An 18,493-nucleotide genomic window follows, 5' to 3' on the forward strand; every position below is an offset into this window, starting at 1 on the left:
AGCCTGTGGATTCATGACAGAAATTCATATGATGATATGATGCTGATGTACTTTGATCTGCTCCAGTGCCCGTGCGTCTTTGGGTATTAATGAACAGGGGGAAGATCTGGACATACCTCTCTTGCTCTGATACGGTGCCTTCCAATAGAGGATTACTTGGTGATTAGAGTGAGGACAGCCAAGGCTGTTCCACGCGCTGTGGTGTAAATATTTTCCAGTAATGGGTGTAGGTGAAGGGATCTCAAGCAGCCCAGCATCCAACGCAAGAGTTACAGCTCTTGTGTGATATCTTTGCTGTGCATGCGAAGAGGAAACACGTTTAAATGTTAGTGTGGAATGAAGAGAGGGTCTAAAAATGACTTTACTAATTGAACTAGATTTTAATACACCAGTAGATCTCCCTGTTAAAAGATTCTTTATATATATATGTCAGTGGTATAGTAGAGCTGGAATAATTTGTTGTACTGGAGTGTTCTGTATGCGATGGCCAACTGGAAGTCTCAGTTAAGGCGTTAGGGCATAGCCAGAGCAAGCTTGTTTTGAACTGTGCTTGAAGAACTTGGTGTTTTGGTTTTATGCTCCTGTTAGGGCAGCATGTTTGATGGAAGAAAATGTGAAGGGTGTTCGATGATGAGACTCAGGTCTTTTCTTCTCTCACAGCTGAGCTGAGGAAATCCAGTTCTATTGACCTGCTTTTGTTTCTAGTGATTTTCTGGCTGGCTGGGGGACATCGATAGGCAGGACTAACCCCTCCAGTTTGCTGCACCAGGTCGAGTTTTGTCTCATCGCATACCTGAAACAGAAGACTTCAGGCTTTTACTGCAAATATATTAAATATGTAGTTTTAAGGGAGATTGATTCAAAGTAATTTCGATCTCTCTCACCTTTTTATCTCTTGATCTCATCAATATAAATGAATTTGCTCCCCTGTGTTTTTAAACCGTAGATTTCTGTCTGTGTCTTTGATGTCATAAGCGCAGTTCGGAAGGTTTGGGATCCAGGTATCTGATATATATCTCTGTGTCTTCTTCCTGTTGGCTAATGTGTTGCTTTCCCTTGGGAACCAGTCTGTAACAAAGTAGGGATCGTGCCCCTGTGTGGATCTGACCAGAGCTTACTTTCAGGGAACCTTAATGTTCATGGTTATCGAGATCTGCTGTCAGCAATGACGAAGAATCCTGTGGCAAAAAGTGGCAAAAATGTGCATAAACATGATGAAGCAGCAAACTGAACAGTAACAACACTGGTCCAGAAACGATGGTTTCATGTAATAACCTCATGTCATCACTTGCGAGTCACTAAGCTGAACGGAAATTTGATTTCTGAACCTCCACGATTCCACCACTAGCACTTGTCAGGGAAGTGCTGGGGAGAGTCCTGCCCTGCCCCATCCACTCTACCTTACCAGTCCACACCATCTGGTTTTTATTGGTGAAGTGTTGTTCCATAAAACATACCCGAACCTGAGAGCAGCGCTAGCGTGGGAACTGGGTGAGGTGGTTGTCCTAACGCTGTGGCTGGTTCTGCCCTGAGCAGTAACACTGCCATGCGTTACTCTAAACCGAAATGAAAAATCTGATGTCCTCAGCTTCCCATTTGCCACTCACAGCTAGAAAAGCTCAAGCCAATGCAGAGGATTTTCGTTTTCCCTTTGTTTCAAGTTTGTCAGTGGAAAAATATTCCTTTCTTCTTCTGGAAGAAAAAGAAAACACTAACCAAATCTGTATTTAATAGAGAGAATATTTTGTGTGATACACAGAAACTATAGAAAATGAAGAGATGTTTATTAAAAATTCTTGATACACCGCATAAGGTTTACCGCAAGAGAGATAGAAGTTTATCTGTGGAAGTATAAACTTTCACTTGTGGAATAAATTTGCCTGCGGGATGGCTGTGGTATTGAAGAAAATTTGGGGGCAAGAAACCAAAATGACTTAAACACACTATGTGTCATTAAGTAACTCATTACTTCAGCCCTAGTAAAAATGTAGATGTTTTCTGGTGAAATACAGTAGGAGAACCTCCGCAGCTGTAATTTTCTTTGCGTAACAGAAAATTGAGGTTTATCTCCTTCGAGATTTTGTTGCAATCTCCACAGATGAGTCTGAAAAAACAGGTTTGCAAGTTCAGAGTTTTGCATTTATAGGAAACTTTATAACACAAAGGATGGTTTTACCTGTTGTCTTGGAAAAAATTTAGAGCGGATTTCTGAAGTTCATAAAATCCATCAAAAGTTATTGTTCTTTAAAATAATCTAAGTAAATAGAACCAAAGGCACATTAGATATGAGATATTTCTGTGAGTAACTTTGTTAGTGTGTCATTTCTCGGAAAGCCTCTTGCATCTGCACGTGTTTGCTGCAGGCTCTCACTAGTAATTTTTTAACATGTTTGCCAGTTCTGGCTAATTATGCCGCGAGAAGATGAGTACGTACAAATTAAACGCAGAATGAGTGGATGGGAGGAGGAAGGAGACACAATTAAGGGGAAGCTGTGCCCTTGGTTCAGTTGTAGTGTTTGACACCAGAAATCCTTCCAGCTCCACGCACGACCCGTTGCTCAGGGCACTACTGAAATAACTCACATTAGGGCTGTGATGGTTGTTGAAACAAACCCCACAAACCAAACCCAAGGGCGGAGAAGCCCAGGTCCCCCCAGAGGCTGCTGGGGGGAAGGATGTGGGTGCTGGTACAGCCAGCTTAGAGTGGTTCTGTTCAGTTTTCTCATCTGCTCCCAGTGCCGCTTCTTGAGTGGATTTTTTGCTGATCTCCGTTCACAAGTGAACATCTGTTTCACCCTCTGTGATATGTCACATCTGCGTGACGCAGGTTTGGCCGCTTTCAGCAGCTGGCGACTTGTCGTGTAAACTCTGCGGCTTGCAGAAAGTCGCTGCTGTTTCAGCTTCTTGTTTGCTTTTAATGAAGATCTGGATCTTAAGAGTGCAGGATAAACACCAAACACACCACACTTCTGTTGTGTCTGTCTTAGGCATTATTGGGCTTTCATGTACTGGAGGAAGCGGCTTCTCACAGGCAAACCATTGGCTCTAATGTTTCTCCCCACTGGATCTGTTCTATCAGATACTGCAGACTGTTGCCGTATAGAGAATATTTTATGTCAATAAACATTGTGGTTACTGAAGATGTACACTAGAAATACAGAACATACGTAGTCTTTTCTTTTTTCATTTTTCCACTTTAAAAAAGCCTATTTTAGTGCTGTATTTTTAGAAATTTATACCCATTTTACTTTTATATCCTTTTTTCCCCCTTCCTATACTCTTTTGCACTCTGTTTATTTCCTGCTTATAATTCTGAGCTTCATGAGTTGCACTTCTGAATGTCATAGTAGTCACTAATGGCCAGACCGTATAGTGTATATACAATGGATTAAAACAGCCTTACACCCAGGTGCAAGTCTTGGTTATCACCAATAGTAGATGTGCATCTGGACCCTGGATTCCATCAGGAGACTGGGAAAACGTCAAGAAAAATTCACAGTCTTTGAAACTGGCTTCTTGTCGCATCTTTAATCTTTCATCAGCACTAGAAAATGATGAATTTCTGGAACTTGGATTGTTGCTAATTGTGGTTTCTGCCCAGCCCCCTTGACAGCCCTGCTAGCTCAAGAATCGGTCATGCTCGGGGTATGCTGGAGGTTTTGCAGGGGAGAGGAGTGGGTTCCTGGCACTGCTAAAGGTAGTAATTTGTTGAGGACCTCTGATGTTTTCTGTTTAAACTCTGCTCCTGTTTCTTCACTATATAAGACATCAACTAACCTGCCAGGCTGTGGTAGTCTGAAAAGAAGTTGTGTGGTTTGTCTTCACGTGGATGAGCTAAACCTGTGGACTCTGGAAATACTTTTTGCCAGTGTTTTCTTCTCCTACTAATGAATGCCAGGGACTATAGTGCTTTGGAATAAGAATTCGGTTCAGGCTGTTCCTTTGAGGACTGCGGTGTTATCAGATGCTGAAGTGCATTTCTCCTCAGCTACCAGATCGTGGCTTAGAGGTGGGACAGACTTTGTTTTACAGCATGAAGGGTTGAGTATAAACAGACAAGACTTTGCCCCGCTGTGCAGCGTCACACCTGGGGCAGATGGGGGAGCTGAAGCAGGTTCTCTTGAGCTGTGTGCTGTGCACAGCCTCTGCCCTGAAGCTTGGTGAGTGGTGAGATTCCATTGATGATCCCAGAAAAGCTGCACTGTGGGTCATTGTGAAGTCCATGAGAGTGGTGACTGTTGTTAGGGACGGAATTTGGAAGAGAGGAGTAAGAGTTTGTAGAGATGTTGAACTATCTCATACTCTTCAGAAGAGAGTGAGAAGCAAAGTCTGAGTGTTCAGCACATCTTTAAATGGCAAGAGGTGGTACAGTGTTTCTCTTGTGCTTCATTCCTATCCGAAAAGCATTAGGTTTGTGTTTTATTTTTTGTATAGCACCCTTGGGAAAGGCATTGCGATGCTGCAGTGCTGCTTTTGTCAAACGCGTTGTCTTCCTCCAAGCTGCAAAAGCCTGGCTTCAGTTCCAAATAGCTGCTGCTTTGTGAATCGATTCAATGCGGCCACATGGAGGGCAGCGATAACCTCTTTTGAGGCAAGAAGATAATATGAGAGCCCATTGAGTTTATCTCAGCGCCGCAGCTCTCATAAATAGCATCAACGCAGGCGCTTGCTCACTGACTTTCTGCAAGTGCTCTGCTGCTGCCTCTTGTTTCCTTCTTTCCTGAGTGCTTAGGTTGATTCCAGTTACTTTCCTGGCCAGTTACTGTTCAATAAACTGAAATAAAAGGAGCAATTTTGGGAAAATTAAATTGTTGGCAGCATGTTTTCTCTCTCCTTCTCACGCTTCTCTGGTTGTTCTTGCATTATACGGGTGATGAGTTTAATTTTGCATTCTTGAAGGCAAGCAGCTGCTTATCCCATCAGTTGCAACGGGGGTTGTGTGTATCTTGGTGCTGTCTGATATGTGGTCAAGCATTTGTGAGGTCGTAGGGTCTACAGAAGGAAGAAACCTGATGCATTTGGTCACTTGACCATCTTTTTCCCGCTGATGCACCGTTGTTCCATCCTGTCAATACTTTTCCACTTTGGGTGAGCTTACTTAAAGTACATGTGGAGTGCTGGTCCTTGCTTTGGAGAGGCACAGATAAGTCTGTGAGCATAAAAGCAGTTTTCACAGTGACTTTAAATGTTGCTTCAGGAATGAGTAACAAAAAAGGGGCAAGTTGTGTAATTTGTGAGAAAGACGTGCTCGCTGGGAAAGTTACTGCTACAAACACGGTAACTTAGTCGAAAAATGGTATTTTTTTTCTAATGAAAACTAAGGGAGTTTTGCGTGGATTTCAGAAGTGATCACGTATTCTTGTATTGACAAGCCCCAAACCCTGATGTCAGCACAAATCACAGCACTCTTTAGTTTGGAAAAGACCTTTAAGATCATCGAGACCAACCATTAGCCCAGCACTGCCAAGAACTGTTGGACCATTTATAATCAGCATGTTGACTGTGGTGTCCAGGGATCACCTCTATCAATACTGAAGATCCATCTGAGCTGTGAAGTTACAAGTGAAACAGAGGGCTCTCTGTGTCATGGCTGTACTCATCGCTGTTTTCTTGGGGCTGATTCCTCCATACTTGGAACCTCTCCAGTGTCGTGACTGCAGGGTCGTTACTCCAGTGTGCAGCAGTGGTGTCCCTTTAGGGCTTCGTTCAGAAGCGTGTGGAGGGTGCTTTGCTCTTACCATCTGCAGGAGAAGCTGGTGGGTACCCAGTATCACTGAGTAAATAAAATATCCTAGTGAATGCTCAGTGGACTCCAGGCAAGAAATATTTACTATTGAAGGCCTGTAAATGACTAAATTGAACTTTTACGGTGTGGTTTTAGAAGACTTGAAGAGTCTAAGAAAGTATTTGATCCCTGACATTTGGAGTGGAAGACCCAGAATGATCAGCGCAAAAATAATGTACATTCATCTGGAAAACGCGTCGCTGTGTGCGAGGAGAGCTGTGATTTCACAAAAGGTCGAGAATGGAATTCCAGGAAGCTGCATTGCTTTTCCTCTCCTGGCTTTGAACTCTCTTTTCCCCCCTTCACAAGGGTTAAAAAGTGAAGCGAGGAGATGCCTCAAGTGGACTGCGAGTCAAATGTAAATAAATTCCTGCAGCGTTCAGGTTTCTGTCGTGCCCGTCCTTTCCAAACCCACAAGCTCCTTCGGAAGGGGAGAAGTTGTCGCTGTTGATTCACCAGTGAGTTTTTCTTGGCGGCACGTGTGGCGGTGTTTGCCACGCAGATGGGTCCCGTGGCACCACGGCAAGCGCTTATGTAATGGGATGGCTCGGGAAGGGGGTGCTTAAAGCAACAACCCTCCTTTTCCATGGGTTCTGCTGCTGGGTCTGTCAGATCACGTTGCGCTGCTGCGGAAAAGACAAGCGGCTCTTTAATCCTCTTCTCTGTCCGGTTGCAGCTATCAAAACGGACCCGATGTGGGGTTGTTGGCAGCAGCTCCTCAAAATCAGACACACTTATTTCGATTGAGAGTTATTGCTTCCATTTAGGTGATTCCATTTGTTTTGAGCATCAGACTTTGATTTCAAACAGTAAGTTGATCCTCTGGCAATAAACACGTCATATATTTAGGCATGTTCCATTCCAGAATGGGCTGACGTCTGATAAACCCTGTGGAATTGTTTCTCCCAGCGAGTAAAAGACATGGCAAGGTTTCTGCTTGCTGACTGTGGTCATAAGTGAACACTTTGACATTTTGAGCGTGCAAAATGAAAAGGTAAATGTTACTGAAGACGTAAAAGCACAAGAAGTGCATTTTTATTGTCCGGGGATAAGGTAATGGTTATCATGAGCGCATGAGGTATTTTGTTTGGAAGGAGACTGAGTGGCTGGGTAAGTCAAACAAGTGTTGGAGTCTTTAGGTCCTGAGCTTCATGAAAAGCCATTTCAGATGCAGATACTTGAGCAGTCCATGTGGAATGCTGCCCCTGCAGTTTTCAGCTTACAGCTACATGGAATAGGCAATTTTCCTTTCAGACAGTGACCCACGTGTTGCATGAATAGATATGTTTTGGGAGGAAATGAAGCACAGAATTTCTTTTTTCAAGGTATCTTGTTTTCTTGCTATGTCTTTGGATTTTTGCAGGATGTTTTTTAGAGCAAGCAATGTGTTTCCTTTAAAAAATGGGGGGAAATAGAAACAAATGTGTGTCGTTTGTGCAGGGTCCACATAGTGGAGTATCTCTGACGTAACTCGTGAACTGTAGCAAGTCTGTAGTAGATGATGTGAAGACTCTTCTGATTATAAAACCTCTGATTTGGTCTTGAATTATTTTCTTGTGGGGCTGATTGGTTCGTTTAATGCCTTAGACACTTCATGCTTTTGACTGTTACGCTCTGGTTAGGAAACAGTTACACTTATGCAGCTGTTTTTGTTCTGTCACCATCAGAGAGATCCTTACGGATCCGTACGGGCACTACTGTGACGCGCCGCGTGGAACTCGCTTCACTCCAAGCACGCAGCCAGGATCATCAACAATACCCTGTTTCTGTGGTGACTAACTTGCTCGCTTCCATTTCCCAGCATCTCTCTGGTTCTGCAGTTCTGACCTTTTGTAGCACTTGGCTTGCGCTGCGAAGAGTCGGGGATTGAGCACACACACACATGCACGGAGAAAACCACTGTCGTTTCCGGCCAGCCTGGGAATTGGACGCTCCATGGGATGGCATTATTTGCATGCTTACGGCCGTCTCTTGACAATTCAAAATAAATCAGGTTCTGCTCTTGGTAAAACAGATAAAAATAGACTGGCTGGTTTTCCAGCGCGGTGGTAAGGTGTGGCTGAGTGCAGAAGCTTTTCTGTTTTAGGATACACTGGTGGAATTCGGAGATTCTAGGTGCTAATTAATTTTAGTTTTGTCTTGGAAATGTCTGGTAGGATGCTGTAGACCTGCTTGGGGTCCTTTAAACATGGAGAACAAGGGCATTTAAAATGATTTTTAATGTCACATTTCTTCCAGTTCTATGACTTGTTAAAAATGAAATATTCAGACAAATATTCTAAATGAGTATTAATGAAATATTCAGACAAATCAACTTACAATAAAATGAAATCAGATGTTGCATATTCTGATGGTTGGAAGCTAGTCATTGGAACAGTCCATTGCCAGAAGGACATCTGAGCCAGGTCTGCACGTAAGCACCGAGAAGGTGCTTCCTTTTCTTACGTAACATTTGGGTTCAAAATGCTTCAAATCTTTCAGAATACCAGACATTCTGGCCATGTTTTACAGAAAGCAAGACCAGAGAAAGAGAAGCCTCATGTCTTTGGGGTTGTAGTGCTTTCTCCTAACTTCTTCTAAAAAAAAAAATACAACAAGCAAGCAAACAAAAAACTTTGTGGATGGTGGAGACCATGTTTTGTACCCGAAGCTCACCCGAAATTAATCTGTGGAATGTTTCCTCACCAATTTGACATGCTTGAGGAAAACTTTCTTGCCTGTTCTCCGGAATGGTTTAGTGTTCAGTTTGCACCGAGTTGTGATGGGCAGGATGGTGGAATAGCACAGTTAGCGTTTTGTCAATAGCTGCTGGGCTGCCCTTCCACACTTCCTCTGGTGTCTTTAATGCTGGCGCAGCCAAACGCCCTCTTTTGATCCCAGGCAGGTACTTGGTTTGAACTTGGCTTTGCTTTAGGAGCAGAGATGAGAAACTGCTGTTTGAAAACGTTGGGTTTTGTGCAGTAACTTCAAGAAGCTGCTTTCACGTGTATTGGAAAGGAGATTTCCCTTCCAAACAGGAAGCCGTGAGTGCTGAGCTGTTACTTCAACTCATCCTGTTCTTCAACTTGGGGAGCTGATAGTCGTCATCCTTGGGGACAGGTGGTAAACCTGGTAAGCCTTGGAATTGTGTTGCTGGGATTTGGTGAGTTGGAATGGGCTGGTGGCAGTGCAGTCTGCAGGAGTTTATGTCCATGGTGTTGCGTCTGCTCCAGTTACCTTGTAAAAGGCACAAAAATGGTGTTTGGAGTTCGGTTCCTTAATGTGCTGATGTGTGTGTTTATAGAACACCACATCACGATGGCCTCTGGAAGCAGGAGAATTGTGCAACATGAGCAGTATCTCCTGGAAAAAAGTGTTTGGCGTCCCTAAAGTTAGTCCTTATTCCCTGGACTGTCTAATCTGGTGCTCACACTTACCGGCACTGATGGTGCTCCCATCTGGAGTGTTTCCTCCAGCGTGCCCGGTGTTCAGTGGTGTTCTCAGGGGCGTTTATGAATTTCCTTACTGTAAATCATGACAGATTTAACTTTCTTACTGTAGGTAAATGATTTTGAGGTATTTGTTATAAAGCAGTCGTTGTAAAATGAGTAATTACACGTTTTGTCATGATCTCTAGTATATCTCTAGTATCTCTGGTGTAGAGTTCCCACTGGCCAAGTAGAAAGGGAATTGATTAAGATGGGATTTTGAGGTTTTTATATTATCATAACTTAGTTGAAGAGTGTAATAAAATAATCTGTTAAAATAATCTATGGAATCTTATTTGCCGAAATCCTCTTTGGCAGGGCATTTCTTCTTTAAAAGCTGACAGCTGCAAATTTCTTGAAACGTCCCCATTTTGTGAACTGTTCTGGTTTGAGCTGAAACTTCCTTGTTTTGGGTAGTGGACAAATAGAATTATTCCATGCAAATACGATAATTCCGCATTTAATTGGTTAAGAGATCAGGTGGAACGTTACGTCGGAAGCCTTTAGAAGGCAGCAGGCCGGGGGAGCGGCCCCTCTCGGCTTCCGGGCAGCGTTACGACAGGAGCCCTCCTGCGGCTCTGCGGGCTGACGGCCAGGCCCGACCAGGCCCGAGACCTGAGGCCTACAACCCCCGGGTCGCTGGGGACTACAGACTCTGAGCTATTATTGCCGTCAGTCCCGTCTGAAATCGGGTGAGAATATTCATGCCCCGAGAGCTTTCCTGCTATGAAATTGGCTGTGCGGGGGTTTCCCCCCCGACTCCGTCTTGCCGCGCGGAAAAGAACTTTCCTTTCCCTGCCTGGACAGGGAGCCGCAGAGGCCTTTCTACTCCCCCTGCGCTGCTGGCTGCCTGCCCGCCCAGAACCAGCTGCCTGCGGAACTGAGCTTGAAAAGAACAGCTTCTGTAAACCTTCTCTTCTTCGTTTTTTCCCCCTTTTCTCGGTTTGTGCCTATATATAATAGTGTATAGTTGTGTGGATTTGTTGTTTGTTAAAAGTTTGTTTCAGTTTTCCGAACACAGACTGAGGTGTGAATGTCTTCCTTCCCCTTTAAACCCCTTCTGTCTCTGTCGAGACAAAGGGGACCTTTAAGGATTCGAGGAGTTGTTACCTTGGTCCCTCGACCCTTAACATGAACGTTTGAGAGTGTGTGATTTTTATATTTCACTGTCTGCAGCAGTGACTCCTGACGCAGGTTTAGTAAATCCTCTTTAGGTACATGCAGTAGAAGAGGATTTCAGTTGTATTTGAGGCTGTTTGTAGAGCTTGTGTGGTACCATGTGTGTCTCCAGTAGTCTGTAGATTTAGAGCTGTTCAGGAGGTATGAATGTGATATTTAAATGAAGGAACTGTGGGAATAAGATGGAAAACCGAGTGATTGCTGGATTTCCCTTCCCTCCTCTCTGAGTTTTTCATAGCTCCCCCCCCGCCCCTTTTTGGCTGTTTAGCCTGGGGATGAGAAGAACATTACAGAAAGTGATTATCTGGTGACACAACTGACGTTCCCAAGCATGTGGCGTCGGAGAAGCTGCCAAGCTTCTGCCTTCCCATTGGCTGTAACGGGGTGCGTTTCCCTTCAGTGAGGACCTCGCTGCCCTCCCCTCCCGCATCCCTTTGCCCAACCCTAAACGCTCCTGCATTTTGATGGGGAAACAGCCTCAAACTGTGGAGCTCAAACCCGCCCTTACAGCTGTCAGATGAGTAAACAATTAAAAATCGTTTCAATATGGTCAATGCATGACCGTAATCATGTTTGAAGCATTGAAGCCTGAAGGCGCAAGAAGTAACTTCAGAGGTGCTTAATATTTTCCTCCGCTGTTCCAGTATTTAGTATAGCAGATTTTGTTGTCATATGCTATTCGTTTAATAACAAGAACTCCAAATGTATGACCCTTCTGTGAAAAAATGTGTTTTGTTCGCCAAACCCCCAAATAATCGCCCCTCTTCACGATTCGGTGCAGGCAGGATCTGAAGCCCTTGTTTTTCTTAATATCTGTCACATTCTTGTCAATTAAAAGGATTCTGTTCTCAACGTAATCGTCTGAATCTCGGACGTGGCATCCTGTTGCTTTTTCTCTAGACTTTTAAAGTTATGTTGAATTTGAAAATGGCAGGAACAGTGAAGCCAGTCTGTCTGGGTTACACATTTAATGTCAGTATGTCTTGATTTTATAGGTGCGGCGGGTAGACCGCTATCAGAGAGAAAGTCTGGGCTGTCTCGGTGTGAGGGGCAGCAAAGGGCACTGCCAAGTCCACGAAAATAATGATTTACCTCCTCATTTTCCAAAGAAAACTGGTATTCATGGAGAAGGGAGGCAGCAGGACCCAGCAATACCTAAACGGCAGCTATTGATGTGAAGTTTGGGGTTTAGGAGGCTGATTTGAGGGCAGTATCAAGATGGAGTATTTCATGTCTGGTTTTGATATTACAAATATCTTCATTTCCGCCTCAATTTGTTCTTAATTAATTTTCTTTACAATTTAATCTTTTAAGTGGGTTGTTTTGTCTGCTGACTGACTTCTGACCTCTGAGAAAAAGAGGATTACTTTCTCAGCAGCATTGTTTTCATGGCGTTTGCTTTTTTCCCAATTGTCCCTGTTTTTTTAAAAAAAAAGCCCCAAACCCTTCCCCCTTCTGTCGTACATTAGATACCCCAAAAGTTCAGCAGTATATAGTCATGTCAGACATTGTTGCTGACGGTGTTTGATCATCTTCCCCGTGTTTCTGAGCTGTTTTCCCTTTGAACCACGGGAAGATTTATTTGTGGTGCACAAGAAGCTTTCTAGAAGTTGCTCTATCAGCCGTCTTTGCTTTTAGAGGAGCTTTGGCAATAATGCGCTGTCTCTCTCATCCAGGAGGTGGAAGGCAAACCTTAGTGTGATGCATCTGCTGGCTCTTTAAAGCCGCCTTTAATTTTGCTGAGGCTCACACGCCTCTCTCCTAAGCCTCTGCGTGACCAGGTCGGGACACCGGCTCTTGCTTGCAAACCAGAGTGCTTTCTCTTTGCACAGCTCCACATAGCCCGTGTCTCTGAGGATTCTTGGTGCAAATCCTTTCGTCTCCCAAGCTGCTGCTGGGATGTATCTGGTCTCTAGAACTCAGCTGAGCTCTTGCGATTTATTAAATAACTATTAGAAGCCTCTGGTGTGTTTTCATAAAAAGCTTTGTTTAGGAAGTGTGGTTCCCAAAGAAAGCAGTGTTTAAAACCAAGCACATCCTTTGTTTTGAACCTTAGGGCCAACTCTCCCTTGTCCTACATTAAAAGATCACTAAAAACAGTCAGCCATCCTGAGATGATGTGAATCCTTTACTCCGCTCTTCTCGTACCGTTGTCTTTTGCCAAAGGACTGAGTTCGCTAAATGTATTTTTTTTTAGCGGTGTTGTTATGCGGCTCATAGATCCTGAGCTGCTTACAAATCGCAGTGCTTCCCGCTGCTTTCGACTAGCAAACGTTCCGAAAAACTCGAACCCCCTCTCAGTCAAGTATTTCTGTCTTTTCTAATACAAACTTCCCTGAGTTGAATGTCTCATTTGCAGCGTTTTTAGTGCTGCGTTTCACTTTTCCCAGTGTTTGACATAGTCGCAATGAGACAGCTGAAAGCTCTTCCGCATGGGACTGTTTATGGATCGAGCCCAGCAAGCTGGCACGCTGCGCTTTCCCAGTATTGTTTGCACATGTTGTCGGGATGTCTCTCTGCTACAGGTAAATCATATTTCTCATGTTATGGCAAACTTTTTATCTGCTGTAAAAATACTCCCCCGTCGTTAGCGTTAGATTTTTCTTTAGTCGTGGGCGGACTGTTATGAAACGTGGTCACTAAAGACCTGCTCGTACAATAACATTTTGGACTCTAATACCAACTGGATGGATTTATACATCTGCCATTCATTTAACCTTTATATCAACTATCTTTGTACTTACAGGCTAATTTTTCATGCTTGATTTACACACTCAATTACTGTGACGGAGCCTGCGGTTACAGTAAAGATCTGTGCAAACAGCAGCGTTCCATCTATAACCATTTTGCACCTTCAACCACCGTTACGGCTAAGTAGGAATTTCACAAATCAGGGAAAAGAAATAAGCACGCCAGGCTTTGAAAATCTGTGCCTGCTGCCTTGGGTCTCTCTAGCCTACAACCTCCCTCTGAAGCAGCGATGTTCAGCTCTTTCTCTGTTTACCATGCTTTCCCCTGTTGTCGTCTTCTCTCCGTGAAGGTAGTGGTGTGTCTAGCCACTATTTCATGGCCATTCCTTATCACATCAATGAGAATTATAACTTTTGAGAACAGTAAGTTGAAGAAGGTATTTTCCTGTCTTTCCTTAACAGAGGAATTTCTGGGATGTTTTACGTCATGGCTCTGGCACTTGTCACGTTTCACATCTTGTCCTACGCGTCTCGGGTCTCCTGGTACAAACAGCACATGCACCTGAGATGGTCTTATCCCAAATTATTTATACTGCTTTGGTTTCTCTTTGAGTGAAGTGACATCCTGGAATACCCCACGGATTACAGCGCAGGAGTTAAATTTCCCAGCTGGGCTGCTTTTCTGTGAGAGCTTTCTCTGACCCATGGTTGGTTCAGTCACTTCTCTGAACATACACCGTGAAAGCCATTAAAACGTCATCATGAATGAAATGTGGACATTTTTCCAAAATAACCACAGAGCACATGACTGTGTTTCATGTAGGACTACACAAGCCCTGACAGCTGAAGTCACATGAAGAGTTAAAATGCAGCTATATTTATTGGACGTTACTGCAAACATTTATAAACCCATTTCTCTGCGTATTAGTAATAGATTACAGGGAGAAATGTGGTCTCAGTATGTTCAATACAGAATGTGCTTTCCTTTTGCTGACACTTAGGGAAAGGAAGCTGTTGCACAGCAGCAGATGATCATTTCAGTCGATTTTTCTCCTTTCCTACTCCCCCCTCCCTCTTTGGAGACGCAGTGTAGGGTTGTAAAGCAGTCTCAGGAACCCGCTCGCTGTCACTTGCCAATGAGGGATCTCGGGGCTTTAAAGCGCTTTTGAATTAACTTTTTGAAGCCAGTGTTTTCCTCCTTTATGTTCTCTATTTCAAGTTGCTTTTTGAACAGATCCATGAAAAAATTAGAGCGTTGGAAAACAGCGTGTTTTAAAAATGGTGATGACTGGAGGTACAATAGTCTGCGTGTTAGATCAGTAACGGGCAGCTGTCAGTGTCTGAGGACTCTGGGCTTGTTTGGAATACAGAGGGGAGTACAAAGCTCTTCGTCTGTGCAAACCTGGAGTTTGGCAGCGGTAGCTTCCAGTCATTTGTCTTACAGGAGCAGACCATACGCTGTTGGTAGGACTATACAGCAGCTGAAGCAAGTACTGCACAGGATCAGGATCCTGTCTGAGAGTAAGATTGAAAACCCAGTGGGTTGAAAAGGTCATTTTTCTTTGCAGGGTCTGGAAAGCAACTGATACCGAAAGGGAAATAAGACTCTTAAAGACATCCTTCAAGTAAAACATTGAATAAAAGCTTATATTCCAGCTTTGGGTTGTTTTTTACCTGTGGTATTGCCACAGGTAAGATCAGGAAGGTTTAGTAGCACTGAAGTTTGAGGGAGCGTTAAATGTTCAGAGTTCTGTTTTATTTCACAGGTTTTGAACCTCTGGGTTTACTTTCTCAAGTGGTTTTTTTTGTTTTGGTTTGTTTTTTTTCCTGCAGCCATGAGGATTATACATTTCTCTTAACATACAGTCAGATGCTCTCAACTGTTGATGCTTTTAGCAAACCGTGAACTGCTCAGAGGCTAACGATGAAATGGTAGAAGTAGGTAGCAATACAAGGAGGACCTCGAAACAGCTGACAGTGCACATATTTCCTTCCCGGCTTTAAAGCTGTTTGTCCAGATGTTGAAACAAGTATTTCTTGGGTACCTGAAATAGTCTTTGTGCTCCCTCTGTTTCTTGTCTTCCCCTCCGGGTGAAGAGGTTGCACATGTCAATGAGCCTGGTTCGAGCTGGCAGCAGGACTCAGTCTGTAGGAGCTTTGTTTCCAAATCCGCAATTCAACTCACCAGTCAGCACTGTGTTTATATCACAGCTTGGCAGCGTAGCACTGAACGCTGGAAAGTGCATCGTGTGGCTCTTCAAAGGGCTTCATACTAGTAGTAACGTTTTCAGAAGATTCTAATTTTGTATTGTGTTTTTACTGGATTCTGATGAATTTTGAGCTGAGCTTTAAAAGAAGTTTGTTTTTTTTATGGGGAGCTTTATATGGCTTCCTGCATATCAGACGTTCGTACTATGGGGCATTGTCAGTGAGAAAACAGAATTTTGTGAATTGTTGTTGAAATCACATCACCGTGAGGCTTTGGCATTTTTGTAATGTTGTATTCCTTTAGGCAGAGTCAAGCACGAGAGCAGCTCTAAAACCTTCAGAGTTCCTTTGTTCTCCTTGTGCGTGTGACAGTGTCATCTATGCATTTTCCTGAAAATATGGATTTGTGCTGATTTTCCTCCCTTTGTACTTCTCTCTAATTACAGGTCACCTCTTTTACAAGTTTGGAATCACAGAGTCTGACTGGTATCGAATCAAGCAGAGCATAGACTCCAAATGCCGAACAGCGTGGAGGCGGAAACAGCGAGGGCAGAGTCTGGCTGTGAAAAGCTTTTCAAGGCGAACACCTTCATCATCATCTTACAGTGGTTCAGGTAAAAAAAAAAACAAACAAAAAACAACCAAAACCCAACCAAACCCCAGTGGAAATGGAAGCTAATAGTGGTAATCCCATTTGTTTTTCAAAAATGACATTGATCTCAAGTTCTGTGTACAACAGGTGCATGCAGCCCCCAAAATGTGAATGTTTTTGTGAAGAAACTCACATTCTCACAACTTAATATTTGGAGTGGATTTTATATTATGTCTTTTTTTTTTTTTTGAGGTACGGTTTATCTTTGGCAAAGAGCTCTCTGTTGCAGGGTATGTGTGTCTGCAGGGCTCCTCAGGGAGGGTGGCCGCATGCTCAGGGAAGCCAACCATTTCTAGTTCAATCACCATGGGCTGTCAGTGCGTGCCAACCGTCTCCCGGTGCATGCAGAGTCCTGCGCAGCCTCCCGGGGCTCGTACCAGTGTAGATCCCTGGCAGGATGAGCCGCTGATCCTGGTTCATCAACAAAGTGCAGTCATGCTCCTGGCTGCGGTGCGTTAATGATGCTGGAAGGGAAGGGAGATGTGTGTGGTTGCTCACAAAGAGCAAAGGGAGAAGGGGAGCCTGTCTCTGAAACAGTAGTAAAATGCAGATTGCCAGAAATGAAAGTGTGTGAGAGGGATTTGCTTTGTTGATCCGTGCGTTATCTGAATGCCTGGCTTCACCGAGGTGCTGGAGAACATCCCTCCCCATGTGTTAACTGAAAAATTCTGCACATGGTTTTATTTACCCTGTTCAATTTTTTGAGTAGAAGGTCAGAACGTCTCTGAAACTGTTCATAAGAGGAGTCGAGCGAATAAATCTGTCTCAGAGTGTTCACACCATTTAGCAGGACGTGCTAAATTTTGTTCCTGAAGTGTTTTCCTCTGAAGGAATTAAGTATGTTGTTGTAGGTGATTCTATATTTCCATATAGGTATGTAGGCGTGAATAATAATAACAAATGAAAAATACTGACCTAAGAAGTGTTCTCATAGGACCTTTCTGGCTCATGCTTTTAATATAAAGCAGTGTTATGGGACATTTGTACATTATATATTAAAAACAGTGTTTTGGAAGGGAGCCCAAAGAAAAGGAAGTAAGTTTATTTGCCTGCATAAAATTTTTGGTTGCATGTTAACACTAACCACTGTATCTCATGCAAAGGTTGCCAAAACCTGCTTCCAGTGGAAAATTTTATGTGCTAGAAGTGGGAATCATATCCAAAATTCTCAAATTAAAACAACTAATCAATGTAATGATAACCATAAGCCATATATGTTGATGGGATTTTTATTTCCAGTCTGTTAGCAATCAGTATTTTAGAATAAAAAGGCAGTAGTAAGTGGATATCATGGGCCTGTGCTCATTAGACTGTTCTCGACTGTTGTTGAGATGTATTATTAAAAAATATTAATCTATAATCTCCTGGTTTAGGGATTTGGGGAGACCAATGCAGAGATGTAAAACACACTCAGTCAATTCTTGATTTCAGAAGGCCACAAGATGATAAGGTTTGGGTGGGGTCTGTGGTTTTTGGGGGGTTTTTTGTTTGTTTTTTTGTGGTTAAGCTGCAAACTCAATTTTTTCCTCCAGTTCCACCAAGCTGATTAGTGAGTTCTGTGGGTACAAAGACCCCCGAGTTAACTCCTGGGATTTCAGCAGGGTACTGTCAGAGCAGGTGGCAGTAGCGTGGTGCAGATGCTCATGAGCCGGGTCTGCAAGAGGCACCATGGTGGTCTGGGTTGTGCACCCAGGCTGTAGCTAATGTAGCTGGAGTAGAGCCTTTGGTACCTCAATCTCCAGAATTTCCCCCCGGAGATTTGATGCCACCTGGTCGGGCTATCTCACCTCCCGATCCCCTGCATAGCAAAGAGGTGGCTGCATGTCCTTATAAAGATGTCTTTGGTCCTGAAGATGATGACGGTCAGATGAGGCATCTTGGCACGTTGTTGGCAGGACTGTATAGACTGTGCAGCCAAAAGTGTAAAGAACCGGCAATGACATTAACAGCTGCCTTTGGTAACGGTATGTGAAAATGTTCCCATGGATCCAGAGTCTTCTGTTAATTTTCCTTAGAATAGCGCTTTCACTCGGAATGCCATTGGCGTCGTTTTCTGGGAGGCTATAAAGATGTTGGATGGGTTCACCACTACATTTGCACCCACTGGGAAAAAGCTCAGAAAACCAGAGCACTTTTCGGAATCGAGTGGTCCTTTGAACAGCAAACTTGCATTCCAAAATCAGGTGGGAGTGGGATTTCACCCAAAGGAAGGCGAGGAGGTGTGAGGAGAAGCAGGAGAGCGAGCTGAGGGGCTGAAGGAGTATATAAGGAAAGGAGAGAAGAAAAGCTGCAAGGAAAGGAGAGAAGAAAAGCTGCAAGGAAAAAATACTTTTAAAAGGTAACTTCTGCACGAGAGGGCTGTGATTCCGGCGCTCTGCTCAGGTAACTTCGTGCATCGCTCAGACTTTGTGGTTTGACATCCCTGGAACCCCTCAATGGAATTACAGCGTCATAATTCACAGGCATCTGGTCCTTATTACACACACTGTCGAGTGGAGAGAGCAGAATTCCT

At 43.7% G+C, this 18,493-nt stretch overlaps 1 protein-coding gene across 4 annotated transcripts in view; it reads left to right on the top strand.

Annotated features, from left to right (window-relative positions):
• Nucleotides 1–18,493, top strand: part of BANP (BTG3 associated nuclear protein) — a 124,810-nt gene that overhangs the window by 30,234 nt on the left and 76,083 nt on the right. For all 4 annotated transcript variants that reach the window (XM_010145804.1, XM_010145803.1, XM_010145806.1 and 1 more), the window contains one exon: nucleotides 15,776–15,943. In XM_010145804.1, coding sequence (XP_010144106.1) covers nucleotides 15,776–15,943 — 168 coding nt within the window. The remainder of the gene's footprint in view (nucleotides 1–15,775; nucleotides 15,944–18,493) is intronic.

This window comes from Buceros rhinoceros, unplaced genomic scaffold (assembly GCF_000710305.1).
Source record: "Buceros rhinoceros silvestris isolate BGI_N320 unplaced genomic scaffold, ASM71030v1 scaffold11351, whole genome shotgun sequence".
Lineage (NCBI taxonomy): Eukaryota > Metazoa > Chordata > Aves > Bucerotiformes > Bucerotidae > Buceros > Buceros rhinoceros.